Here is a 27,481-nt window from a genome sequence, read left to right as displayed (position 1 = left end):
CCGATTGCAGTTTCGGGTAGAGAAAAGCCTAATTGATCTATATTTTCAATTTCAAGACGATACGAAAAAAAAAGCATTTCCGGCCAAAATTTTTCATGATGTATAGCCTTGCGTTTTTTTCGATCGGCATCAAAAATCCAACTTTTAGATATTGAAGAGCCGTACATGTTTTCTGGATAATTCGAGGTCCCTGATTCCAAATCTGAACTCAGTTTTGACGAAAAAAATTTATTTCGGCTGCTAGGGCCTTTCAAAGTTGAGGCCCTTCAAAGGGGCGTAAAACGAAAAATAATTCACTTGAAGAAGAACCGATTGCAGTTTCGGATAGACAAGAGCCTAATTGAACTATATTTCGAATTTCAAGACGATACGAAAAAAAAAGGTCTTTCGGTCAAAATTTTTCATGATGGATTGAAGATCATAATAATAGTTTGTTTCTAGTCATGTTGGAATATTTTCAAGAATGTCTGAAGAACAATGTGCTTTTAATCCTTGATCCAGATTGCGTTGGATTGAAGATCAATTGGTCAACTTGGTCTCTAGTCGTGGCGTAATATTTTCAAGAATGTCTAAAGGAAAACCATTCTCTTTTCATCCTTGCGTCTTGCGTTTTTTTCTATTGGAATCAAAAATCAATCTTTTGGATATTGAAGTGCCGTACCTGTTTTCTAGATAATTCGAGGTTCCTGATTCAAAATCTGAACTCAGTTTTGACGAAAAAAATTTATTTCGGCTGCTATGGCCTACCTAATTTGCAGCCCTTCAAAGGGGCGAAAAACGAAAAATAATTCACTTGAAGAAGAACCGATTGCAGTTTCTGATAGAGAAGAGCCTAATTAAACTATATTTTCAATTTCAAGACAATACGAAAAAAAATTATTTCGGCTGCTATGGCCTACCAAAATTTCAGCCCTTCAAAGGGGCGTAAAACGGAAAATAATTCACTTGAAGAAGAACCGATTGCAGTTTCGGGTAGAGAAAAGCCTAATTGATCTTTATTTTCAATTTCAAGACGATACGAAAAAAAAAGCATTTCCGGCCAAAATTTTTCATGATGTATAGCCTTGCGTTTTTTTCGATCGGCATCAAAAATCCAACTTTTAGATATTGAAGAGCCGTACATGTTTTCTGGATGATTCGAGGTCCCTGATTCCAAATCTGAACTCAGTTTTGACGAAAAAAATTTATTTCGGCTGCTAGGGCCTTTCAAAGTTGGGGCCCTTCAAAGGGGCGTAAAACGTAAAATAATTCACTTGAAGAAGAACCGATTGCAGTTTCTGATAGAGAACAGCCTAATTGAACTATATTTCGAATTTCAAGACGATACGAAAAAAAAAGTATTTTCGGCCAAAATTTTTCATCGTGGATTGAAGATCATAATAATAGATTGTTTCTAGTCATGTTGGAATATTTTCAAGAATGTCTGAAGAACACTGTGCTTTTAATCCTTGGTTGATTGTATTAGTAGTTAAGTATCCGTCTTAATTTCTCACAAAATAAATTATTCAAGTGGCTATTGTTAGGACACTCTGAAAATTAAGCTTTTCCTTAGACGAGAGAAAATTTTGTAAATTCTATTGCAGCGCCATCTAGTCACATACTAGCGAACATAGATCTTTCGCTTGCAGTTTCCTATATGGTAGGTATGATGCAGATTGATTACGTTTGGTAGTTTGTGCCTAGATGGCGCTGTAGAAGAATTCTATTTCGTATAATGATCAGGAAGGGTTTTTGAAAAATTTATATCCAGAATCAAATTTGTTTTATACTTTCGAAAATAAAGAGTATATATATTTACTGCGATCATGCAAAAATAAAGCTTTTACCGTTTTCAGCATAGAGTTTCAAACAATTCATTAGAGCACAAGTTTTTGGTCTGTTTTCCAAATTCTAACCTCACCATAGACAGACCACTGGCGATCCGGAAGAATTTAGATGAAAAATAGAAATACTTCAATGAAGAAATAAATCTCTCAGCTACGAAAAATGCATATCATTCAACTTTCTTTGTACGTTACATTTGGCCTCGTAATTTGGGTAGGGCTCAGGATCACATCCGTTGAACTATTTCTCATGTATATCATTTTAGATTTCTTCTACCAGAACGAAATCCGAAAAAGGAGGCAACACCCAGCTGCTAATGTACAAAGATGGTATTGTCACCAAGGAAAATTTTGTATATTTCAGCATCGAACATGAAGGTGACTTGAGACTAACACTCTATTCACCGTAAGTTGTATATGCAGCTTATTAGCTGAGATTTGAGTATTTCATTTCAGAGATGGCGACGCTGATATGTACATAGCTGAGAATTCCAAAGTGCCTACTTATGAGCCTGAAAAGTACGATCTGCATTCTGCCACTTGTGGTGAAGACGCTATTGAAATACCAAAAAGGTTTGAGATTGTTAGATTTTGTTAAATTTTTCTACATTTTCACTTTCCAGTTTCAAAAGGCCTATTATAATTGGAATATATGGTAATTCAATGTACGAAACAACCGGCTTCATGCTGAAAGTGGAAAAAATTATCAATAGTGAGAAAACCTGTTACGCAGATTTCGTAGAACCATATTATACTCAGGCAGACCAAAAAGACCAGAAGAGAAGTAGCAAAGGTGCTGAAACAACAAATAGACCAACCGTTAAAGCCACCAATAAACTGGATGTAAAATCGTTAATATTCGGCATACTGGAAGTTCTTGCCTCTGTGTTTTGAGAATATTGATGAATAATATGAGAACTGAATAATTTTTTGTGATAGTACTGTAATGATTGTTATTAATAAGGTTCAATATTATAATTTTTATATTTGTGATTGTTGGAAGAGTATTTGTTACATAATCTTTTGTATTTCGATGAGACAAATAAATTTGAAGAAACGGTATTCTTTTTATCTTTTTGGAATGTTGATTTTACAACTTGATAGCAGCAGGATTTGGGGGTCGACACGAAAATGAAGCAAGGAAAAAGAGCATTGAATATTTGTCACAATATAATTAACAATTAAATTAATTTTTACTTTTCAAAAACTCGTTACAGTTTCTGCGAAAGCCAAGTCGAAATTGTTAACTAAATAAGAGATCGTAATCTTTCTATCTTCACCCAAATGAAGTCCAATGTAAACCTCGTCAGTCAATCCTTCGAAACTCAAAATCTCGTTATATTTGTTAGCCACGATTTGACTCAAAGCGTCTAGCGATGTAGACCTATCATAAGTCGTTATTTCAATGATAACACCCACTTTATCGTCGATTGGCAACCCCAAATCACACTTCAGGTACCTTTTGGGCATGGTCAAAGCCTCCCCTTTGAGGCTGGGAAAATACTTCTTCACAAAGTGATATAACAACGCTTGCAGTTCGAAATCGTTCTGAGGTAACACTTTGGCATTCCTGAACAAATTCCTGATGCCAATCTCCAGCTGGACGATAGATTCTCGATCTCTACTATTTCGAAAACCGTTCAAGGAAGCGACGAAACAATCTAAATCTTCTTGGGTCACATTGTAATACTCTTTGAAAAAGTTGTAAGAGAAGAAGAATTTGCAGTATTCAGTATAGATTTCAATGTTTGGTATACCTAATTCAATGGATTCCTCTGTATGATACAGCTGGTTCAAAAATCCTGCCTCATACAAGAACTGAAAGAATAAGTCGATGTCCTCCTTGTTTATTGGAACGTTTGCGTTCCCCAGCATCCTCTTCAGTGTGAGAACATCGGTAAAACTTAGGTTATTTTTGTATTTCACTGTAACCAACCTTCGTGAGACGAGAATCTCGATTTCATCCTTTATTTCCTGCCTCTGCAGGACATTTTTGAACCTATTCAAACTACCTACAGGTTGATAGTTCTTGAATTCTTTCTCGTACAAGTACTGCATGACGGACCAGTTGTTGTACAGTTCTACCAGGTTACCATTGCTCAAATTCATTCCGTAACCGTTGTACCAAATTTTAACCTCATTGGAAGAATCGGTAAGATCCATGTGAGATAGGAGATTCTCCACTTCTGCATTAGTAAACCCATTATATTTACACAAATCATTCTGCAAGTAGGGCTTGTGTATGACGTTACATTCCGAGATTAGGATATCGGCATAATGATGACTTGACATGGCTAGAACCCTCTCGACATAGGGGTTATCTTTCAGCAAATTCGACAGAAGTACTTTAATAAATTTCACAACGTTTTTCGAATCTTCTTCAGAGATGTCACTATTTTGAACTATGTTATTTATTGGTGCATCTAAATCATCAATTAAAACATAAACTTTATTCTTGTTTTCGTAATGAGCACATAAAAGTTCCGAAAGATATTGAAGACTGGACTTTAATTTCTCTCTTGGTATTTCATCGTAGTCTTGAGAATCTATGTATCTTTTGAAGGTCGATTTGCTATATCCAAAATCCCAAATCTTACTACTCACAAGGTACTTGTGCTCTAAGAAGGTGGAATATATACACGTTCTTAATGATGCCAACACTTCCTTGTAACTATCACCGATGACATTTCTAAACCTGATGTGCATAACTGGGTATTGTCCAAAATGTTTTGAAAATAACGTTTTGTTAAACATAATCTTCCCATTTTTAGTGAAATTGAATATCTTTTTGTCTGTGAACATATTGAAGTTTTTCGAAATCTGTTGTTCACACAAGAATCTAGATTCAGACTCTAATTGCAAACTGATAGGTTCTCCATTTCTATTCACTTCTATCTCAACAAATTTCTTCACCATGTTTAAATTTGTAGTTTTCGCACATCGTCTTGGTGCGGTTATCAGCAGTCTATCACACTCTTTCAGAATCGACTTAACGAATAAGGTCTTGTCAACATACCAAGATTTATTAGCGATGCTGGAAAAATCCGAACAACCAAATAAGAAATGGTCCCTTTTTATGGATTCCTGTAAAAACCATATCGAGACTAGTAAAAGTGAACGTTGAATTATGTAATTCTTACAAACCTTTACTATCTTTTCTGGTGTTACAATCTTCACCACATTCTCCTCTGGTGCTGCCAAATTCTCTGCTACTTTCACAGTGAAAAGATCCCATTTTTTAGGTGTTACATCTGAATTATGGAGGGTAGAGCCTCCATGGGCTGAATTTAACTCTCTTTCCCTTGGTCTCTTTCTGATGGAGTGGTGGTGAGCTTTTCGACTCAAATTGAACTGCGTTCCTGGAATAGCTACATTGTGATGTTTTCGTTGGAGATGAATCTTGAGGTTGCTTATTGAAGTTTTGAAGGAGAAGACCATACAACAAATATTGCATTTTGCTCTCGAATCGTCCAAATTCGTGAAGTATTTCCAAAGAGCTGACCGTCTTTTCTTTTCTGCTGAAACTTTAGAATCGTTCGCTGAATCTGCCCCATAAACTTCATCTATTTCCATAGAATCGCCCATAATAGCGATAAAAATAACAGATTCTAGTTAATACGGCTATTTGTTATTTTTCACAGGTTCCGCGACATAATTTATTTCTGTGGTAAAAATAACCATAGATAACATTTGTTATTTCTCTATGGTTACAACCACAGAAAAGATAAAATATATCTATGATTGGAGTTATAGAACTTTTTCAATAATAGTCTATGACTTAAACTTGGTTAAATGAACATAGAAAAGAAGAAAACTATGTTAGTCAAAATTTCCGTTTATTTCTCGAATAGAAATGATTCAACAGCTTTAAAGCAAGGAAAGTGTGTAATTAAATTAACGAAACATTTATACATTAGGTAGATTTCTACATTATATTGAAAATGATGAAAAAATTCTTCCCGTTTAGCATTCTTGTTTTCCAGCATTTTGCTCCTGTTGTTGCCGCTGTAACTTTTCCATCACTTCATGATTATATGTTGAGTGAAGCATGAGAGCTAGCACCCCTGATCTATTGGCCAGAGCAGCACGGATATTCCTTTCTTTTTCTAGAAGCTCATCCATTTTAAGCCACTGACGAACCCTTTCTAAATCGATCTGAAAAAATTGATGGTTTGATTAAAGGAAAAATTGAAGAACCTGCTGACTTTTCGCTACCTCTGCCCTCCTCAATTTCTCCCAGACGAAATGCTTTATGCAAGACTTTTTGGGCACTCGACAGAAGTCGCCAGTTAAATTGAACACGTTGGTTACAAGTGGGCAGCCGCAGACTTCATCGTCTCCGACCTTAGGGTCCTTATAATGCTCTGGACACAATACGCGTAACCTCTTACAGTAGGTCTGATTTGCACTATTGTAAAAGTCACAGAACATATTGTTTCCTACAATATTAAATATTATTCCATCATTACTTTAATTTTTTGACTATACAATCTACATAAATGAAATAAAAAGACTAACCTTCGATCCTGGTTTTGTAAACAGATCCAAACGAGGCTTGTGATTCATATTTATTAAAACATTTCTCCATGTGTTTGATAGCTGTTCTAGAATGAATTTCGTGGCCACAAGTTATACAATACATAGACATCTCAGCCTCCTCATCTTGCTCATGCTCATAATTCTCGTCTACAGTAACATTTCTAGCCCTTTCAACAATAGCATCGAGTTCTTTGTGTCTGTTGTCTAGCTCTTGTAAAATATGGCTCACCTCGTTTTTCTGTTTTCTAACCTGGTCTAAAGCTGCAATGAAATGGGTTGACGGAATGAGCTTACGACAGATGCATCAGAGATAAAATCAATCATACCTTTAATATTCTTCTCTTCGGCAACGCAGGGTGTAAGTGCCCACTGTTGGATCCTCTGAGGTAAAACTTGAAGGATACGATTTGATGCAAGTTTAATCCCACAACTATCCGAGCAATACTTGGAACCAAACCTAGCACTGTTGTTACACATAGGACCATAGCATTGCCTGGCATATTCAGTCATCAAATGTGCATTTGGGGGTATTTCTCTATCAGAACTAGAGTCCCTACGTTTTCTTCGTCCTCTAAAACATAAAAAAACACTATAACGTACAAAAATTCCAATATGTAGTAAACAAACCCTCCATAATTTATGCAGATCCTCTGTTTACATCTTTCCTTTTGCCTACTGCTTCCATGTTTATGTTTCTTGGTGCAAACATCGCATCTTCCACAATCTTCCGTCCTATAACATCCCATGCAATCTCCACACCTCTTCAACTTTTTATCCGGCTTGTTCTCATATCTTTCTTTCTTCTTTTTGGATCTTCTTTCCTCCGTATTAGTGGTAGCAGTAGCCGATTCATCTTTCTTGGTTTTCCACCTGGTCTTCAGCGTAGGATCCTCCTCAATGCATCTCACACAAAAATACTGCTTGATGAGTTTAGCTTCCTTCCCAGATATACCGATACAATCTCCATGATACCATTCTTCGCAAGCGTCACATCCTATCATGAATCTAGAACTGTCGGAACTCCTGCAAATGCAGTATTGCACGCCTTGCCGGAGGAGTGTGTCAATCTTGGACTGTCGCTCTGGTAGCACGAACTGCTTGGCTATTTCCTCTCTCTGAATCAGTAGAAAATTTAATGATGTTCATTTTAACCCTTCCAACTAAGAATCGAATACTTACTGTTATATCTCGTTTTCTAGACATTATGGTGGGTTTTTATTTGGTCAAAATTATTTCCAGAATATGCTTCCACTATCGTGATATCGATTATTATTCCAAATCAGTAAGAATTGTAGGAAAAATGGGAAAAATCTCAAAATATCTAGGGTGTGTTCATAAACTTACTCCGAGAGTAGAGTATGAGTATGGTCATGCTCAGAGAGCATACTCTGAGGAACTAAAAGTACGTTTGTGAACGCTTTGGGTAATCAGAGCTTACTCAGAGCTTGCTCTGAGTAAGTTTGTGAACGCAACCCCTGTGGATATTTTCCACCACAGATCATAAATGTTTTCCTCGAAATGTCATTTGAGAACATAGAACTGTGTGAATTTACACAGAAGAAAATGGCGAAGATTCATAGGCGTAGCATTTTAAGTTATTCATTTATAGCTATAATTTAAACATATTTGAATGCTTTCTTTTATTATTTGTATCAAACTCAACTCAAATTTCTTGATATTTCCATTTCACATAAAATTTTTGTGAATTGCGCAAATCGTAGTTCATAAAATGAGTGACCTACATGGGCGTCACTACGGAAAGGTATCTAAGGTAACGAATCGATCAAAACATTGAAACTCAATAAATTCTGTCTTGAAGACATACTTCATCGATCGTTATCGATGAAGGAACCGAGATGCGTCCACAAATAAGGTGAATATCTACCGTTGGTATATCGAAAAATCCAATTCATTCTTCCGCAGAAGTCTCCAGTTAGGCCAGGTCGAGTGTCCGCAGTTTAGCTGGGCTGTCCGCAACAATTCCCATAACGTTTGCGAAGCCCTTCAGCCAGATCTCCACCAGAATCTACAGAAAAATGAAGAAAACGAGGATTTTTTCTTTAGGAACACCGAGAAGCCATGCTGCTGCATCGAGCAAGGGCTGAAACCCACTTTATTTCCCCACCCTGTATCTTGCGTCTGTTCGAACCTACCTTGTCCACCTAGAAACGAGAAATACAGGCAAGAACACAAATTGGTAACTTCCAATCCTTTCAGAGTTATATTCGTGTGTTTCTTAGGTATTGCAGGTTGAAAATGGACCAAGCTATAGGCGATGTTATGGAGGAAAAAATCATGGATCTTATACCTCCCTGTTCACCCTTCCCATCACCGAGACAAGAAAGAATCATGAAAAAAATCATTAGATCTGCCTATATACCAGAAGAGGTCGATCTCACTGAGGAAAACGCATGCGTAGAATGTCTGGCCAGGGATCCTATCCTTCTAAAGGAAATAATTGACACTTTAAGGAATAAAAAAAGGGAGGAAGAAAGAAAGAACGCCAATGAAAGTTGTATGGAAGCCTGCGACTACTGTTTCAAAGAATGTGAGGACGATAAGAGTGACTGTAAAAGGTGCAAGTGGAGGAGTGACGCCATTTGCACTTGTAAGGAGACAAGACAACTGGATGATCGTGGTGACTGTGACAAATCCAAGTGTAAATGTATGAAGGGCTGTTCGAAATGCACTTGTGCAAAACCTCAAGCTTCAAACACTGAGTTTAGACCGACACAGGAAGGGAAGATAGCTCAGTTGGACGATAGAGCAGAGAAAAAAGACAGCCTGAAGAAAGTACCCAAAGAAATCCCAGAAATCGACCAGAAACCTTTACTCCCCCACCCCAAAGAGAAGAAATTAAAGCGAAAATTGAAAAAAAGGTCGAAATCCCCCATTAAAAAGCAAACATGGAAGAGACCTGAAAGCATCATATGCGAACGCTTCGAGCTGGTAGAGACCAACCCCTTCAACCATGCGGAAGAACCTGAAAAATCCCAATTGAAAGACCCTACGCCGGTTCAAATATACGAGCACTTCAGAGCCGTTGATCCGGGCAGCTCTAAGAGCAACTCCGAAACGCCAGAAAGGAGCTTTTCACGGACTAACAGCACGACCACACGTCAAAACTCAACCACGAGCTCTCCCTCTGGCCTCAAGAACCCGAAGAAGGTGAAGACCAAACCGAAGAAACCATCAAAGTTGCCCTGGAATTGGAACAATCAACCGAAAGCAGAAGATCCTTTAAAACGATGGAGCGGCTCCAAGTACTCCTGGAGTAGGAGGATGAACTACGCCAAGTTGAGCAAGAGATTGGAAGATGAGACAAGGAGTAAGGATGCCGATGAACCCAAATATTTCGAGTATGAGCCCAACCTAAGAACCAGAAGATTACATCAAGTGGTCAAGCCGGAAAACGAAGAAGAGATTAAGGAAAAGGAGCAAAGGAGATACAGGCAAGGTTATGGTAGGATGAGAGTGAAGAGTTGGCATCAAGCTCTGCAGGAAAACGCTGTGAATGCCATGCAGAAAGAGGTATCAGCGTTTTCTGAAGATGAAATGGAGCAAAACGCTGACAATTCAGGCAACCAAGGTGGGCAAAACTTTCCAAACCACGCCAGAGACGTTCAACGTTCCTACAACAAATTGTTTCCACCAGAAACTCAAGACTACGAAGAAAACCCTGCATTCAAAACCTTCCAGAGGAATTTTAATGATCCAACTAATACCATAGACGAGCAAACTCATCTTGAAGACTACGATAACTTCGAATCCCTTTCGGACAGAAGATTATCGACAATAATCGAGGAAAACCCAGGGAAAAACAGTTCCATATCCGATGGAAGCGCAGAAATGGGCAGGACCTATCGTGTGATGAAACCCCAAGACACCAAACCCAAAACAACGGAAGCAGAGACTTTCTTGCGTGAATCCATGGAAAAACCCTTCTTCAACGTGATCAAACAGAGGATCCACTCGCGAAACAAGACCCTGGAAAATTTGGACCAGTTCAGGCAAGACCTCTTCCCAAAAAAGCTAGACAGGGAACACACCTGCGTCCATAGATTCACCATAGACGAACGTCTATTCCCGAAACCGTTGCATAGCGACAGGTTCGGCACCAGTTGTTGCATCCATTGCGATAAACCGATGAAAACCACAGAAAAATCGGTTTATCACGATCGCCGAGAGGGCTGCGTTCAGAAACAGGTGTCCAAGTTTAGCCTGAAGCCCAAGCAGGTGCATATGGGGGCCAAGAACAGCGTGATGGAGATCAGGTTGAGGCCTGAACACGACGATTTGCTGAAGGGTTACACTGGCGGCGCCAGGGGGATGAGGGAGTTTTATCCGGATAGTTTGGCGTTGAGACATCAGAGAAGGTGATGGGGTGGTTTGGTTCCACAGTTTTACATTTGTACAGGAGATTTTATAGGTGAAATTAAAGGTTTTATGAATGAGGTATCTTTTACTTCAGTTTGTCCCATAACCTGATCCTTCCTAAACATCCCCCGTAGTTTAAAGCGCAGAAATAACTATGGCTCATTTTTTCGAGTTTTCGTTTATTTCACAGTTCAGTCAGAGTCTCCGTTACATAAGTGCTGCACCGTTCCACTTTTAGCGTAAGTTCCAAAAGAAAATAAGCGTCCAGCACGTTGTGTAGATTATAATCGCGGAAGTATCTGGTGTTAATTTACTAACAACGCGTAATTGAAGCTTCTGGGATCTTGAAGATCTATAAAAAGAACGGTAACGCCGCGCTATATTCACCGCACTTACAACATCTGCTCATATACACGACTATACAAAAAAAAAGGCTACGGAGATGAGGCACCTTAATTTCTGAACTGCAGCGATTATTTCACTGCTCGTAACGTTAAAATATATATCAAATTCAAAAAAGTGCGGGAAATCTCAAGGAAAAATGTAATCTATTTCTATGTTACACACTAACCATGAGAGTTCGAGCAAAGAGTAACAATTGTTACTCTCTTTGTAACATAATACTCTGTAATCTGTGGCTCAAGAGTTTCTCGATGTTCTGTGGTTTTTAATATCAGCCCATAGATCAATGTTTAATCATAGAAAATTATAATTGTTCTATGCGCGTAAAGAAACAAATATGACCGCGCGTCAATTTAAATTTTTTTCAAAACCACTTATAACCACAAGCGCTTATTCGTTTTTTCCGCTTTATATGAATATCAGTGATGAAGAAATCAATCATATTTTTCGTAATCCTACTCTCAAAATAGTTCATATTGTGGCAAGTTGAGCAGTATATATACAATCCATCAATAACTTGATTTGTCTGTCGGATGCTAATCTGGACGCTTTGTTTATTTTCTTGGAGTCCGTCTCACTTCTGAAGCCGAGATCATGAAGTACCCTTCATTATATATTATCTAGGTGCATATATATGCACCTAATGCCGTGAGAAAACTTAAAATAAAACGTCTTCTCCATAACTTGTCCATTCCTCAGACGGTGATGTGAAGTGAGAAATTGTGAATTTTAAGAGTAGATGGTTTTCTCTAAGGAAAAACCTCTAGATGCAGGTATGAAGAGAACAGAATCTGGAGGTCTAGAGTGTTACCTCGAGTATGGTAAGATCCAGCCATTAACGCACTGTATTCTCTAATATTCGTGAAGAAAAATTCATTCCGAAACTTGTAACTTCTTTTACAATATTTAATCGCACAATTAAATTATCTACCATCTATAATTTCCATAGGAAACTGAAGAAAATCATTGAAACTCTTTTAAATTCCAGAAAAATCGTTCACCATGGGTTGTGTGGAATACATCGCAACATTTGGGTCAGTTATACTCTTGATTATGACGTTCCCCTTTTCACTATTCTGGTGTTTCAAAGTGAGTCTTCATTTTTATTTGTTCCTCGAGGAATCCCAGATGAAACACACTCCCCAATGCTTATATTTCTTCAGGTCGTTCAGGAGTACGAAAGAGCTGTTATATTTAGGTTAGGAAGACTACGCACAGGGGGCGCCAGGGGTCCAGGTATATTCTTCATTGTACCATGCGTCGACAGCTACTGCAAGGTGGACCTTAGAACTGTATCCTTCGATGTACCACCACAGGAAGTCAGTAAGACACCCCTATACTTAGCAAATTCACACTGAAGCTCCTTTTTAGGCACTGACTAAAGACTCCGTAACAGTAACAGTAGACGCAGTCGTTTATTACAGAATACAGGACCCCCTCAATGCCGTCATCAAGGTGGCGAACTATAGGTGAGTATTTCACTTCAAAATCTGGGCCCATAACCTATTGGTCGCTTTCCGATCCTTCCTCCAGCAACTCTACGAGATTACTGGCGATGACGACCCTGAGGAACATCCTCGGGACCAGAAACTTGGCCGAAATCTTGTCCGACAGAGAGGCGATTTCCCACGCGATGCAGACTTCCTTGGACGTGGCCACCGATCCTTGGGGTGTCAAGGTAGAAAGGGTGGAAATGTAGGTCGAATTACGTTGATTTTCCGACTGTTTTGCAACTTAATATCTTGCAGTAAAGACGTGAGCCTTCCTCAGCAACTGCAGAGGGCGATGGCGACGGAGGCTGAGGCAACAAGGGAGGCTAGGGCTAAGGTTATAGCTGCCGAAGGCGAGATGAAAGCTTCTAGGGCGCTCAAGGAGGCTTCCGATGTGATCAATCAAAGTCCAGCTGCGTTACAGGTGATATAAATGAACTATTCTTGTTTTAAAGCTGTAACAATTTTTTTCTAGTTGCGGTACCTTCAAACGTTGAACAACATATCAGCCGAGAAGAATTCAACCATCATCTTCCCTCTACCAATAGATATTTTGAGTTATTTCTCCAATAGAACAAACAACATACAAATGGTGTGATTATTTTAAATGTATGAATAAATAACAGTGAAAAATTCAAAACGATATTTTTTCCTCCACCCTTAAATCGTACAAGATAATTCGAATATTTTAAAATCAAACAATACGAGTATAAACAATTATGATAAAATACTTCCTGAGGTAGTTCTTAAGGATATGATGTAACTAGACTCGGTGGAAAATGTCCGGATTCTCCTAATACTTTCAAATAAACCCGTCCAGATGGAGTGATGGTAATCCAGGTTATGCTACCGTGGTTCAAGGAGATCCTCAACCAAGCTTCTGCAGGAAACTGTAACGCCCTATACAACAAATTTCCAAAGTATACAGAAAATATCACACAGTCTAATAACTCACCGGCAAACAAAGTATCTTATAACATTAGCATGGCATACGAGGAGCGTGTAGGAATCTTTTTCTTGCGATGGATCGGCACGATGGAAATACTTTCGGAATGCAGCCTCTATTCTGGCTCCGTCCTGATAAAACTGCTAAATATTATAAGAAAACGAGTAAATTCTAAACTAGACAATGCATTCAACCAATTTCTGAAGAAAATTTTTCTTCAATGATTGAGTATTTGGCAGTTTATAAATTTACATCTGTTTTCAGATGAAAGGAAAGAAACCTTACCTTCATTTCACTTCTCCAATTACCAATGGCTGGTTCAGGAGGAATAGGAACTCCTTCTCTAATAAAATCACAGTTTGTTACTGGTATCTGTCAAGAAATCAACAAATAAGTAACCTCGATACCGAACCCTTTTTGTACTTACATTTGGTAAACTTTTAGAAATCAAGGTACCAGTTTCTTGGGCTCTAGACATAGTAGATTTGACCATTTCAGTAAATGGAATACCTAGTTCTTTCAGTCTGATACCAGTGAGTTCCGCCTGCTTACGACCTGAACCAAATAATACATAATACAAATGAAAATCACTTCAAATCAACCTAAAGGTCGTACCGGTTTCAGTAAGAACTCTCTCATTATCTGTGAGACCTAATGTGTTGTACTGCCCATGCCTAATTAGTACTATATGTCTCAAGGCTTTCGAAGTCTGCCTTTCTAAAGTTTCATTGAATTCATTGTCCCCCGAGGCACCTTTTAATTTTTTGGGGTTAACCATTGATTTTGGCTCCATGCTAAAATTCCAACATTACATCATACTTTTTGCAACTTATCGTGCGACTCACTGGTCCCAGTTGTAATCCCATTTAGCCGTTGGATGCGGTTCATAATTAGTTGTCCAAGAGGCATAGGCAATTTTTTCATTATTGTTGTATTTCATGTAAACATAACTACTGATTAAGCCGGTTACCGCACTCACTCCAACAGCTAGCTTCCTCATCCTTGTTGTCATTTAGTCGAACACGTAATTCTAATGAAATATTCAGTAAAAATTAAAAATTCGAGATCCAATTTAATTTGATAATTTGATTAATTTTAAGTAGGTTAGGTTGATTTGACGTAACTGTAGCAGTCACAGAAGTGACAGCAGTTATCACAGTAACCATCGACTTCTGTGATGAAAAACAACTAAACAACAATAACTGATCAAAACAAAAATAACAGCTGCAGCTGCAGACAGTATTCATCAATCATTTTTTTGAAGCACGTGTCGTGAAACAATTAAGAAATCTTTATATGTAGTGATCAATCAGTTGTTTTCAATGACAAAATTACCAAATGAGGAAAATATTCGGGTTTCAAAAATAGCTTTACATCGTTGTTATTTTCAGGAAAGTATCGATAAATAACGGAACGCATAACAACTTTAGTTTGACGTTAGTTGTCAAATCTGACAGCTCGATTTAAAGGGCTTCTGTCATCTGTCAGAAAATGGGCAGCAACGATTTGATTTAATTTCTGAAATTTCAATTAGTTTCCTATATTTCAGTATTAATTATTTAATCAGCAATGATGCAATGAAATCGACCGAATATAATCGATCAAAACGCGTTACAGCCATGCATCTCAAATCCGCATTTCCGTTTTTTTTCAAAGCTCAATAAGGTGTGTAAATCCAAATTGGGCGATACCTCCAAATACATTCGCATCTGTTTTCCACTTTTTTTTCATCGAGTGAAATGCACTTGTGTCTCAATTTGTGGAAATCTCAGTACGAAGTGATTAAATTAAGCGTTCTCATACCAGAAAGTCATCGTTAGTCACCCTAAATTATTCGTTTCAGGTAAAAAAATCTTCAGTTTGTGCTGTCGGTCCAAGATTTGATTGTTTTCTTGTTTTTAACATGGGTTTAAGTTCGCAAATCATTTCAGCACGCTTCACGAACTACCACCTAGATTTCGTAAGTATTTTTTCATTGATTCCAACCACTAAAATTAGGTTAGTGTGGCTCATGTTTCATATCAATCATTACAGATGTAACAATCTTTTTTCATCGCAATCAATGTTTGCCAGATTGCTAATTAATTATTGACATTCCGTTTATCTAAATATTTCATTGGCTTTAACCGTGACCGCAGTTTTAGCTTAATTTGCAAGTATAATACGTCCAATTTTTTTTTCGCCATGATTTCGCCTTGAATATCTGTATAATTTATCTCATTCACACTGAATCCCCTTTGGTTTTTTCAATTCGTTTCTTATATATGCGGTAGTCGCACGAAGAAGTTGTGCAATAAGCCTCAAAGCCTCTCATGTGACACTAATTAGTACACCCAGTTGTTCCGACTAATTTGTTCACCAATTTATATTTATCAGGGTTGATTTACATGTTTAATTGTGCTAGTTGATTGGTGCTAATGAAAATTGATTTTTACAAAGGGAGTAAGTTTGTTTTGCCTCATTATCATCTCTTTGATCGGAGTGTAACATAAGGACTGTTACTTTTATTGCTATCACCAGTGTTGGTTTTAATATATGTATCCTGACTTAGCTACATATATGGGTAATTGAAATCTTACAAAAACAGGTTTTTCGTGTTGCCTGATATTGTGTAATTCTCAGAAATATGCTAATATCGGATAGGTATTGATTAAAATTATTTTTTTTTTTATTAAATAATTTTTTCTATTTTTGTGAAGATGTTAATGAGTTATTGGACGCTACTGTTTGTAGTGTGGGTGTTTTTAGGGGTTACTACCCATTGAAACCTTGCTGCCGAAACCTTTTTCTCTAAAACTATTTTTTCGATGCTCTAAACTAGTCGAAAAAGGGAAACAGTCTGAAAGACTGAGTGACTGACGAAAATTCTTGTCTCGTTTTGCGTTTTTCATATGTAATACCACTAGAGATGAAATTTTGCTGGCAAAATTCGTCGATTGTAACATGAAAGTTTGAGCGAAGTGGCTGAAAATCCAACAAACTTGAATATTACAAGAGAAAAATTTTACCTGCTTAAATTTCATCTCCCTAAAAATGGAATGTGTGAAAGAGTCAACGAAAAAGTGAGAAAAACTACAATTTTCAACTCCCTTCAGCTCATAAGGGGTGCATATCTAACGAAATACTGTATTCGGACAAGAAATCAGCTCCTGTTTTTTTGACGCATCTTCTGGTAACACCCTGTATGAGTTCTATCAATTTGGAACCTGCCTTGGTCTCCCTTGCTTAGATTCCCGAATTTTTGAGACGTCGACAATTTTTTTTACTCTTTGACGCTCAGATCTGTGCAAGTTTGGACTTGTTCGTGTTTGGTTTGGCGCAATTCCGGTTTTTGAATCGGATCTTCTCTAGGTACAAAGTCCCCGAACCTTCGAAATCTTGCCCATGCTGTCTAGCTGGCGCTTAAATACTTGGTACAATCAAAAAGCGCATCAGTTTGTGCCGGCCACTTGGATTCGCGCTCTGTTTTGGCAGAGAGGGAGATTGAACTGATAAGAGCAACACAAACCGTTGTTGAACAGATTTTTTTCATCCCAGTAGTGGTAGATCAGTGAGGTCCATAAATTCTGCTAAGTTTCACAAGTGGTTTAAGCAGATCCTGGCTAGAGGAAGGTAAATCAAGTGGCTCTAGAATATAAAAACGACGTACCTAATGTCTTATCGCATATTAACCAATGCTAAAAATTTCACCATGATAAAAGTCCAGTTTTATCATAAAAACGATTCCGTTCAGTACATTGCGTTTTTATCGATCGATTACTGTGGTTAACGTTTCAAATAATAAACCAACGTGTAAGCTCATTATCTTTCAATCCATTTAAAAGTTTTTCCGAATTCCAACACGAAAAAAATTATAAGACTCTCAGGAATTCACGCAGTTTTGAGGGGTACTATCTGCCCTATAAATCCGCGTCAAATTTTACCGATAACGACACGACAGCTCAGCTATCGTCTGAGATAATTTGTAATTTACCTCGTGTATATTAGTCTTATCAGGGGGGCTTTGATAATTTTTTGTTAGGACTCTTTATCGTGCAATTCCATGAACTTTACAGTCTTGTTAACCATCGGTAATTCCATGGGGAAAGGGTAGAAGTTATACCATCAAATCGCCTTGGCCACCAAGGCGCCCTGATCTAAATCCACTCGATAATTTCTAACATGATCCTCTCAATACCACCAGCTTGAATGATTGCATGAATACAGTTAAATTACACCACATTTACGAGTGTTAGTTTACAATACGAATTTTTGCACGCTGTTCATACTTGGAATAAGTGAAATGGGCCCCCCAGTCGTAGAAACTGGAGCATCGGCGTTCGTCGACAAAAAAAACATAAACAAAACAATCGATGATTAATAATTCAGCTTCTAAACGGGTCAGATGCGGGGTCAGACTCTTTATTTTCAGTTGAGCGAACAAGGTCGCAGAGGAATGTTGCTCATTTGAAGACAGAAAGCTGGTTGAGTCTTGGAAAAAGCCTCACCAATTAAATTGATGCCGAGTGTTGATTTAAATAGGAGGAGGATTAAAGATTGTTTTGGGTGCTTATGCACTTGGTACTCTCTTAGATATACACTGGATTACATAATGGGACAATTCAAGAAATGTTTTGGCAATCCTTAGTGGTTAGAACGCAATCCTTATCAAAAATTGAAGGCCCTAAATGATGATATAACATTTGTTTTACCTAACTGGCAATAACAAACAAATTCTGACCCAAATTCAAGGCTTAAGCTTGGGTTAAACATCTGCTTGGACGTCCTATAGTACCATTCCCTTGTTCTAATATTTTTCTATGCGAAAACCGCTTCTAAACCGGAATTTGGATAAGATAATGTTGAAATAACGACCCACACTGTGGCCAAGATAGAAAAGATCCTTGGCCCATAACTATATACCTCTGGTTTCCGTTTTTTTTGCGCATTCTGGAACGTTATTTCCTTATCTATTTTTCATTGTATGTATTTTCTTTAGGGGGAGTGTGAGATAAGTGCCAAATGCGAAATGGTAAAAAGCCAGTTTCGTATCAATTGAAACAGTGATACGCAATACTCAGATTATTCAATATTTTCTATAACATGACTGTAAACAATGATACGAGGTACAGAGGCGTACTAATATTTGACCCCGATTCTTTCATCACAAAACCATTTGAAATTCAACCGTTCATTTGAATAGAAAAGCAAGGATAATCCATGGAATAATTGTCTTAAAACTAGCTCAAATATGAATATTTCCCTTGGAACTTCTCTTGAGTTTTTCCTCCCATCATCTTAGACATTAGTCTTGTTGGCCTGAAATGAAGTGTTCGTCAAAAATTGAATTAGTTTGTGTTTTGTGGTATCACACTATAGCTAACGTTGAATGAATTGGCCATTCTGAAGCTAAAAACTCAAGAAAAATGGTACAAATCGCTTTTTTGGATTATTTCCAACAACGAACTGTAGGTACGCCACTGGCATGAATGAGGATGTGAAATTATCGATTGTTATGTTTAGATTACAGCGATATTGCTAAGCATTTCACAGTACCTATTAATAAATATCGAATTTGGACGATACAGAAAGATTGAAAAAAGGTGCTTGTGTTTTTTCAGAGTTATTGTGAAAATCGTAGAATTTTTATGAATTTTTTTTATAAATCCACCCTTTCATGATTTGGAAGATAACAGATACGAAAAATCCTTCGATATTGATTAATATTGTGGGGAAATACCAAATAAAATGTTCGAATGTATCATTTTGATGAATCCAAAGACTAGAAGTGTCCTAAATTAAATTCCACTTCGATCAGTCCATTTCTTGTCGTCCAAATGTGCGCACGCCACTGGCCGGTCCCCTAAAAACAAATTTACGGCCAGCGTCTGCACATTTTTCCTCGTCGCCGATAAACTTTTAACTATAAACAAAGTCCGTTCGTATCGTTGGTGAATCAGTCGTTTTTTTCTCCTTCCAGAACGGTGACATAGATGTCGCGCGTAGCGGGGGTTCATCCAGGATCCTGTGGCCGCTGAACGGTGGACTGGAGCCTTTCTGGGGCCTTCGAGACCGTTCCCCGGTGTGGTAGATTCGCGTAGGATGAGCGAGAGCCCTCGTTAGCTGTTTGGAATTCTGATCGAGATCGAGAAGATGGTGTCCAACGGTATCTACGCCCCTGACCTCTCCTATCCGAAGAAGGAAGAGAAGCAGCAATGTCTTATCTACAGGATGTTCGGTAAGTTCGGAATTCTGGGCCCATAACCTGTTGGGGTCGAATAGAATTATTAAGTTTTCGATTTCTATGCGTTTTGTGACCTTCCACGGTATGATTGGAGCGATGAAAATTACATAACTCATCCAGCGTCTCTCAATGAAGAAAGAATTATGTTTAATTGACCACTTATTCCACAATTTATGCACAATTAACTGTCAATCATGTCGAATGAATTTCCATGTATGCTGGATGCAAATTACACGGTGTCAGATGTAACAATTTCGTCTTTTTTTTTTTGTTATTCGAATTGCGTTTCGTCCGTTTTCCAGAATTAATAAGTTGTTATTATTGGTGATCATGTTCACGCATCAGATTCTCCGTTGATGCATTCATCAACGTTGTTGGGTTTGGGTGGTACAAGAAAATTTGTTGTTTACAAGATGATTCACCTAATTAATTGATAACATAGTTTTAACGTTTATCATATCGTGGAAATGTAGTAATTTGGTGCCGGCCAATTCGATTGATGCTGGTTAATTAATTACCAGTAAAGAATGTTGACTGAAGATATGAGAACTCATCAATAATTAGATAGAAAACTATTCATGCTGAAACTGTCTTAATACGTCGAAATTTAAACATAAATTCAAAACGAAATAATCGATTTCGATAGATCTTTTCCTTTCTGATGAATCTGTAGGAATGCCTTGTTGAGTAAATTGTTTTTTCTTTGAAGGGCAAGTGCCTGCGCGTTTGGTCCTGTACATGCTCTCATGGTCCGGATTCTTGGTGTCCTTCATGATGAGGACCGACATCAACCTCACCATAGTTGCCATGGTGGCCGATCCACCCAAGACTTCGATGAACATCTCCCACGAATATTGCTATACAACCGACAATGAAACCTCAATAAATGTAAGTTTTGTTGAATCTCTAGCAAAAACACCTACGACACTGAATCGGTTAAAGTCAGATCGTTTCTTGATACAACTGGTGGCGCCATCTCTTATCGAAGGTCGCAACCTTGATCATAGAATAATCGAACCTGTTGATCTGTACCCTTGATTTTCTCACTCTTACACACTGCCAGAACATCCCCCTTCAGTCTCATGATGGACATGAATAAAATTCGGTTTCGTTTCCCGTCTAGATTCGAATATATGCCAGAAGTATTCGCGGTCTTTTTTAGGCCCTCTACGGCGGCACCCTGCAATGGTCGGAGAGGGTGCAGAGCTACGTGCTGGCATCCTTCTATTGGGCCTACATCATATCGCAGATCGTCGGAGGTGTGGCCACCCAATGGCTGGGTTCCAAGAGGGTCTTCGGTTACTCCCAGTTGGTGACGGCGCTGTGCAGTCTCAACCTACCCTGGGCCAGCAACACCCACTACGGCCTGGCCATCGCCCTCAGGTTCATCCAGGGTTTCGCATCGGTAAGAACATCTAAACTTTTCTGTGGTATCCTTTCTTAATCGTTTTTTCGTGAAGGGTTTGACGTGGCCTGCCATGTACGCCTTGGTGGGGCCCTGGATTCCCATACCGGAAAGGAGCAGGTTCATGTCGAGTTTCCAAGGTGAGTCAGAGTCTTCCGGAGGGTTAAAACAGTCTTAATTTTGTTATACCCACAGGTTTCAGCATAGGAATAGGCATAACCTATTCGATGGCCGGTTATCTGATAGCCAACTTCGGTTGGCCGTCCGTGTTCTACACCACTGGCAGCCTGGGCGTCAGCTGGTGCCTGTTGTGGTACCTGTTGGCGTTCGATAGCCCTGAGACCCATCCCAGGATAAGCCTGAGCGAGCAGAAGTACATCAAGGAGAACACTGCCAACGCCAAGATCATCACCAAGGATCACAAGACGCCCTGGTGGGAGATTGTCAAGTCCCCGCACACGTGGGCCATAGGGATCACGACCTTCGGTAGGATATGGGTGCATTACACTTTTATGATACCCGGGCCTAGGTACATGAAGAGCATACTGGGCTTCAGCGTGGAGAAGGTAAGGAACAGAGTGGTGCATCTTTGTTCTGCTTCGTTTAGCTATGTCCAAGGCTGCTTAGGGTGGTGCATCTTTGTTCGCAGAAATTTCGAGGAGTCCTGTCATTTTTAGGTCATGTTAAACTGACCTGATAAGTTAGACACTGAGCTCATTGAAATTCTGAGGACACCTGTAATTTTTTTCAAGTTAGGTTAGGTGAACTGATAAGTTTGACATCCAGCTCACTAAAATTCTGAGACCTGTCATTTTTAGGTTAGCTTAGGTTGAGTAAAGAGGTAAAATTGACACTTTTGTTCACTAAATTCCCGAGGAGATCTGTCATGTTAGATTAAAAGACCTGATGAGTTTGACATCGAGCTAATTAAAAAATTCTGAGGAGTCCTATCATTTTTAGGTCAGCTTAGGTTAAGTAAACAGATCAATTTGACTTTTTGTTCACTAAATTTCCGAGTGGTTCTGTCATTTTTAGGTCATGTAAGGTTAAAAGACCTGATAAGTTTGACATCGAGCTCATTAAAAAATTCTGAGGAGTCCTGTCATTTTTGGGTTAGCTTAGGTTAAGTAAACAGATTAATTTGACATTTCTGTTCACTAAATTTCCGAGATCTGTCATTTTTAGGTCATGTTAGGTTAAAAGATCTGATAAGTTTGACATCGAGCTCATTAAAAAATTCTGAGCAGTCCTGTCATTTTTGAGTTAGCTTAGGTTAAGTAAACAGATTAATTTGACATTTTTGTTCACTAAATTTCCGAGGAGATCTGTCATTTTTAGGTCATGTTAGGTTAAAGGATCTGATAAGTTTGACATCGAGCTCATTAAAAAATTCTGAGGAGTCCTGTCATTTTTGGGTTAGCTTAGGTTAAGTAAACAGATTAATTTGACATTTTTATTCACTAAATTTCCGAGGAGATCTGTCATTTTTAGGTCATGTTAGGTTAAAGGATCTGATAAGTTTGACATCGAGCTCATTAAAAAATTCTGAGGAGTCCTGTCATTTTTGGGTTAGCTTAGGTTAAGTAAACAGATTAATTTGACATTTTTGTTCACTAAATTTCCGAGGAGATCTGTCATTTTTAGGTCATGTTAGGTTAAAAGACCTGATAAGTTTGACATCGAGCTCATTAAAAAATTCTGAGGAGTCCTGTCATTTTTGGGTTAGCTTAGGTTAAGTAAACAGATTAATTTGACATTTCTGTTCACTAAATTTCCGAGATCTGTCATTTTTAGGTCATGTTAGGTTAAAAGATCTGATAAGTTTGACATCGAGCTCATTAAAAAATTCTGAGCAGTCCTGTCATTTTTGAGTTAGCTTAGGTTAAGTAAACAGATTAATTTGACATTTTTGTTCACTAAATTTCCGAGGAGATCTGTCATTTTTAGGTCATGTTAGGTTAAAAGACCTGATAAGTTTGATATCGAGCTCATTAAAAAATTCTGAGGAGTCCTGTCATTTTAAGGACAGCTTAGGTTAAGTAAACAGATTAATTTGACATTTTTGTTCACTAAATTTCCGAGGAGATCTGTCATTTTTAGGCCATGTTAGGTTAAAAGACCAGATAAGTTTGACATCGAGCTCATTAAAAAATTCTGAGGAGTCCTGTCATTTTAAGGACAGCTTAGGTTAAGTAAACAGATTAATTTGACATTTTTGTTCACTAAATTTCCGAGGAGATCTGTCATTTTTAGGTCATGTTAGGTTAAAAGACCTGATAAGTTTGACATCGAGCTCATTAAAAAATTCTGAGGAGTCCTGTCATTTTAAGGACAGCTTAGGTTAAGTAATCAGATTAATTTTACATTTTTGTTCACTAAATTTCCGAGGAGATCTGTCATTTTTAGGCCATGTTAGGTTAAAAGACCAGATAAGTTTGACATCGAGCTCATTAAAAAATTCTGAGGAGTCCTGTCATTTTAAGGACAGCTTAGGTTAAGTAATCAGATTAATTTTACATTTTTGTTCACTAAATTTCCGAGGAGATCTGTCATTTTTAGGCCATGTTAGGTTAAAAGACCAGATAAGTTTGACATCGAGCTCATTAAAAAATTCTGAGGAGTCCTGTCATTTTAAGGACAGCTTAGGTTAAGTAATCAGATTAATTTTACATTTTTGTTCACTAAATTTCCGAGGAGATCTGTCATTTTTAGGTCATGTTAGGTTAAAAGACCAGATAAGTTTGACATAGAGCTCATTAAAAAATTCTGAGGAGTCCTGTCATTTTTGGGTTAGTTTAGGTTAAGTAAACAGATTAATTTGACATTTTTGTTCACTAAATTTCCGAGGAGATCTGTCATTTTTAGGTCATGTTAGGTTAAAAGACCTGATTAGTTTGACATCGAGCTCATTAAAAAATTCTGAGGAGTCCTGTCATTTTTGGGTTAGCTTAGGTTAAGTAAACAGATTAATTTGACACTTTTTTTCACTAAATTTCCGAGGTGATCTGTCATTTTTAGGTAATGTTAGGTTAAAAGACCTGATAAGTTTGACATCGAGCTCATTAAAAAATTCTGAGGAGTACTGTCATTTTTGGGTTAGCTTAGGTTAAGTAAACAGATTAATTTGACATTTTTGTTCTCTAAATTTCCGAGGAGATGTGTCAATTTTAGGTCATGTTAGGTTAAGAGACCTGATAAGTTTGACATCGAGCTCATAGGGTACTCTAACAATTTGTCAAAATCAGCTTTGTTCGTTACCGTGGGGCACACAAAGCTTTTTATTATCATTATAAGGAGGCATTTCTGAAAAAGCTATAGTCTTATCACTCTAATCTAACGTCGGGAAGAACATTTTTTCCAAAAACATGCACAAAACACAATACTCGACCAAAACAGCACGCGAATCAATGGAGGGAAAAGCTTGGGTGCCCCACGACAGTGAATGCCTAGCTGATTTTGACAAATCGTTAGACGTTCCTATTAAAAAATTCTGAGAAGTCCTGTCATTTTTGGGTCAGCTTAGGTTAAGTAAACAGATGAATTTGACATAATTTTTCACTAAAATTCTGAGGAAACTTGTCATAATCGATTGAAGTGTAAGAATGACTAGGTGCTCGTTGTACAATTGAGATAAAGTCATGTAACATATCTCTAAATCGTCAGCGTGCATTCTAAAACAACAAAAATCGTTCTTATTGTTCCAGAACGGACTGCTATCCGGTCTACCATTTGTCTGCAGCTACGTAGCCTCAGTGTTCTTCTGCTACCTGGCCGATAAGCTCGCCACCAAAAACATCATGTCCCTGCTCGCCGTGAGAAAGCTCATGACTGCTATAGGTGAGACCCTAACCTCTCTTCCCTCCCTCGATCGTCTCACCAACCCTTTAATTTCAGCTCAAGTACTCCCAGGCATCCTGGTACTCTTCATCGGCAACGTCGGCTGCAACATCGAGCTGGTACTGGTCATGTGGTTCGTGGCGGTGACCGTGGTACCGGCCGCCTACGCAGGCGCGATGGCGAACGTGGTCGACATCGCTCCCAACTTCGCCGGTCCGGTCCTGGCCTTCGCCCAGACCATCCACATGTCCGCCAGCTTCCTGAGCCCCCTGGCCGCCTTCCACATACTGGACGGCAGGGACCTGCTCATGTCCTCGTGGCGCATGGTCTTCTACCTGACCTCCTTCGTGTCCATATCCACCTACTTCGTGTACCAGATCTGGGGCACCACCGAGGTGAGTCCCGGGCCCATAACCTGTTGACGTACATCTATTTTACTGTTTATAATAACAGGGGAGTGAGAAAACCCAGTAATAGTGACTATCGCAGAGTATTTCAACTCATTTCTGTTTAAAACTAATACTGGGTGGCCTTATGTCAAAGTCATTTGAAATATAATTTTTCTGGGCCCATAACCTGTAGCTCCAAATGTCAATCCTTATGAATCGTTCACTTCAACAGATCCAGCCCTGGAATTACGTGCCGGACCTGCCTAAACAAGAGGAGCAGGAGGAACTGATGGAGGGGAAGCGTTCCGAGCTAGACCCCGAGGTGGGCATCGTCAAAAACGGCACCGTGGACGTCGAGAGGGCCGTAGTCACATAAACCCCCCCACAGAGGGTTTAATAAATACATTCCCACACCCCATTATATATCGTGAGTCCTTTTCGTTGTAGGCGAAAGGGGAACCCCCGAAGGGGCCCCACAGTATTTTTAGATCGTTTAAAATAGCCCCCCACTCGAACCAACTGTCGTCTCTACTCAGATTCAAGCGCCACCTGGCGGAACTAGGGCGAACGTCGATTTTAGGGCGTTGGAAGAGAGAACCCACAAAATTCAACAATTTGATTATTTTTTTGAACAGTTAAAAGTTTTTCCAGAGGTGTAAATAGCTCTCTTGTAGTTTTTTTCCAACCCCCTATCGTCGACCTTTTGCTTTTTCCCCAGTGGCGCGTTTTGTGATACTTAAGTAGGTAGTTTCAGAACACTAGCTTTAGGGAATTTTATATTTTTTCACCCAAAGTTTCAGAAACTAGTTAAAGTTCCAGGTGTATGTATTTAAAACAATTCTTTAGCCGTTCCATGCCAAGAACCTTTGTGATTTTTTTTTATTTGTATGTAAATATCGATGATTTCAGAGGCACTCTGCTTTCGATGTTGGAGGTACTTAGATTGTATTAACGAAAGGATTTTTAAAGGGGTGGTATAATAGAGGTTCAAATGAACCCTTCGACGTCTGTGGTGAATATGCTTGAAAGCCTAAATTTTTCCATTTCGAAGGAGTTTCCGGGAAATAAATTACTTTGTTCTCCTGGACTTCGTGTTCTTGTTTTAATTGTGTGTTCAATTGTTGATATATCTTAATCGGAAACTAAAACAACAAATTTATCTGTTTAAGCGAAAGTTGATCATTTTATTGTTACGTCTCTTGGTCAAGTCGAATTGGAGTGGCCTGAGAAATGTGTTCTTTTCGTTCTGTAAATTTTAAACTGTTACCGTTGAATCTCTCACTTCAAATTCTCCTTCTAGATACGATTAACCTGTAAAGTGATCCTTAGAGTTCGTTTAGTCTAGCCCCCGAGCACAAATCACTATTTATGTACCAGCCTTACATACTTGATGTGGTTTCGATGAATCATTAAAAGAAAAAAAAAATGTTATCGCATACAAATTTCTCAAGTGCCAATATATCAAGAATGGTACGGAGGAATCCTTGTTAATTCTATTTAAAACTAGGGGAGTACTTACCTGATAATAACGAGGAACTTATTTAGTAATTCTTTGGAAAATTATTTAGGTTTAAGAGACACGCTGTATTTTAAAATTCGTTCGAATTGTAAGGATGGAGTTCACAAAACTGAAAATGTTAAACGCTTCAGCTTTGGACTTTTTCGTAACGAAGGTGTATGTATAGAGGAAAAAGGAGAGTTATCTCGAATGTTTTTTTTTAAATCAAATGTGATTTTTGCAGTTTTGTCGGCTCTACAGTATTCAAGGTAACGAAAGTACTTCTAAAAGCATTTACAATCAATTTTGCGTTTCAATGTTACGATGTGGTTATAAAAGTAGTGTATAGTATAAATTGAAAGATTCTCACACGGTTAATGTTCATGAAATAGAGATTAGCACATTTTTCTATGAAAATGTGTAGTTAGACCAGTGAAATAATGTAGAAAAAATATATTTTTATCATATGCATTGGGTTGTTTTTGTCCGTTTCCCTCGAAGTGAAAATAAACCATCAAAGTGTTACCTAACAATGAATGATTACTCAACGAT

The 27,481-nt window shown here is 38.3% G+C and overlaps 7 protein-coding genes across 16 annotated transcripts; 4 read left to right on the top strand and 3 right to left on the bottom strand.

The window, feature by feature from the left end:
• Window positions 1-1,702: 1,702 nt before the first annotated feature.
• LOC123320401 (UPF0669 protein C6orf120 homolog) lies at window positions 1,703-2,885 on the top strand. Of its 2 annotated transcripts, XM_044907716.1 has the most exons (5): window positions 1,723-1,784; window positions 1,836-2,037; window positions 2,090-2,229; window positions 2,280-2,396; window positions 2,447-2,885. In XM_044907716.1, the coding sequence occupies exons 2-5, from the start codon at window positions 1,987-1,989 to the stop codon at window positions 2,715-2,717; spliced, it is 579 nt and encodes a 192-aa protein (XP_044763651.1). In that variant the 5' UTR covers window positions 1,723-1,784; window positions 1,836-1,986; the 3' UTR covers window positions 2,718-2,885. The 2 variants fall into 2 exon arrangements, with proteins under 2 accessions (XP_044763650.1, XP_044763651.1); XM_044907715.1 differs by having other exon boundaries at window positions 1,703-2,037.
• A 90-nt stretch (window positions 2,886-2,975) lies between these two features.
• On the bottom strand, window positions 2,976-5,478 carry LOC123320399. Its single transcript, XM_044907714.1, has 2 exons — window positions 4,968-5,478; window positions 2,976-4,907 (listed from the first exon to the last, which is right to left on the bottom strand). Exons 1-2 carry the CDS (start codon window positions 5,406-5,408, stop codon window positions 3,024-3,026), a joined length of 2,325 nt encoding a protein of 774 aa, XP_044763649.1. The 5' UTR covers window positions 5,409-5,478; the 3' UTR covers window positions 2,976-3,023.
• A 168-nt stretch (window positions 5,479-5,646) lies between these two features.
• Window positions 5,647-7,910, bottom strand: LOC123320075 (CXXC-type zinc finger protein 1). Its single transcript, XM_044907240.1, has 7 exons — window positions 7,841-7,910; window positions 7,542-7,687; window positions 6,990-7,477; window positions 6,689-6,933; window positions 6,342-6,623; window positions 6,039-6,262; window positions 5,647-5,978 (listed from the first exon to the last, which is right to left on the bottom strand). The coding sequence occupies exons 2-7, from the start codon at window positions 7,563-7,565 to the stop codon at window positions 5,787-5,789; spliced, it is 1,455 nt and encodes a 484-aa protein (XP_044763175.1). The 5' UTR covers window positions 7,566-7,687; window positions 7,841-7,910; the 3' UTR covers window positions 5,647-5,786.
• A 162-nt stretch (window positions 7,911-8,072) lies between these two features.
• On the top strand, window positions 8,073-10,816 carry LOC123320074. Its single transcript, XM_044907239.1, has 3 exons — window positions 8,073-8,235; window positions 8,286-8,543; window positions 8,603-10,816. Exons 1-3 carry the CDS (start codon window positions 8,219-8,221, stop codon window positions 10,740-10,742), a joined length of 2,415 nt encoding a protein of 804 aa, XP_044763174.1. The 5' UTR covers window positions 8,073-8,218; the 3' UTR covers window positions 10,743-10,816.
• A 60-nt stretch (window positions 10,817-10,876) lies between these two features.
• On the top strand, window positions 10,877-13,266 carry LOC123320076 (band 7 protein AGAP004871-like). 3 transcript variants are annotated; one of them, XM_044907243.1, is made up of 7 exons: window positions 10,877-10,978; window positions 12,130-12,230; window positions 12,305-12,460; window positions 12,513-12,610; window positions 12,675-12,836; window positions 12,890-13,055; window positions 13,107-13,266. In XM_044907243.1, the coding sequence occupies exons 2-7, from the start codon at window positions 12,144-12,146 to the stop codon at window positions 13,227-13,229; spliced, it is 792 nt and encodes a 263-aa protein (XP_044763178.1). In that variant the 5' UTR covers window positions 10,877-10,978; window positions 12,130-12,143; the 3' UTR covers window positions 13,230-13,266. The 3 variants fall into 3 exon arrangements, with proteins under 3 accessions (XP_044763178.1, XP_044763177.1, XP_044763176.1); XM_044907242.1 differs by lacking the exon at window positions 10,877-10,978 and adding an exon at window positions 11,617-11,914; XM_044907241.1 differs by lacking the exon at window positions 10,877-10,978 and adding an exon at window positions 11,619-11,962.
• LOC123320077 (serine/threonine-protein phosphatase Pgam5, mitochondrial-like) lies at window positions 13,261-14,712 on the bottom strand. Of its 2 annotated transcripts, none has more exons than XM_044907244.1 (6): window positions 14,423-14,712; window positions 14,193-14,371; window positions 14,005-14,132; window positions 13,863-13,949; window positions 13,587-13,720; window positions 13,261-13,531 (listed from the first exon to the last, which is right to left on the bottom strand). In XM_044907244.1, the coding sequence occupies exons 1-6, from the start codon at window positions 14,587-14,589 to the stop codon at window positions 13,378-13,380; spliced, it is 849 nt and encodes a 282-aa protein (XP_044763179.1). In that variant the 5' UTR covers window positions 14,590-14,712; the 3' UTR covers window positions 13,261-13,377. The 2 variants fall into 2 exon arrangements, with proteins under 2 accessions (XP_044763179.1, XP_044763180.1); XM_044907245.1 differs by having other exon boundaries at window positions 13,587-13,708.
• A 336-nt stretch (window positions 14,713-15,048) lies between these two features.
• LOC123319997 (putative inorganic phosphate cotransporter) lies at window positions 15,049-27,400 on the top strand. Of its 6 annotated transcripts, none has more exons than XM_044907115.1 (10): window positions 15,049-15,242; window positions 15,509-15,537; window positions 19,537-19,794; window positions 20,510-20,688; window positions 20,963-21,205; window positions 21,261-21,345; window positions 21,401-21,771; window positions 24,910-25,042; window positions 25,100-25,437; window positions 25,664-27,400. In XM_044907115.1, exons 3-10 carry the CDS (start codon window positions 19,710-19,712, stop codon window positions 25,805-25,807), a joined length of 1,578 nt encoding a protein of 525 aa, XP_044763050.1. In that variant the 5' UTR covers window positions 15,049-15,242; window positions 15,509-15,537; window positions 19,537-19,709; the 3' UTR covers window positions 25,808-27,400. The 6 variants fall into 6 exon arrangements, with proteins under 6 accessions (XP_044763050.1, XP_044763046.1, XP_044763047.1 ...); XM_044907111.1 differs by having other exon boundaries at window positions 15,421-15,537; XM_044907112.1 differs by lacking the exon at window positions 15,049-15,242 and adding an exon at window positions 15,268-15,420.
• The last annotated feature ends 81 nt before the right edge of the window (window positions 27,401-27,481 follow it).

This window comes from Coccinella septempunctata, chromosome 9 (assembly GCF_907165205.1).
Source record: "Coccinella septempunctata chromosome 9, icCocSept1.1, whole genome shotgun sequence".
NCBI lineage: Eukaryota > Metazoa > Arthropoda > Insecta > Coleoptera > Coccinellidae > Coccinella > Coccinella septempunctata.
This window is presented reverse-complemented; position numbering and strand designations above follow the sequence as displayed.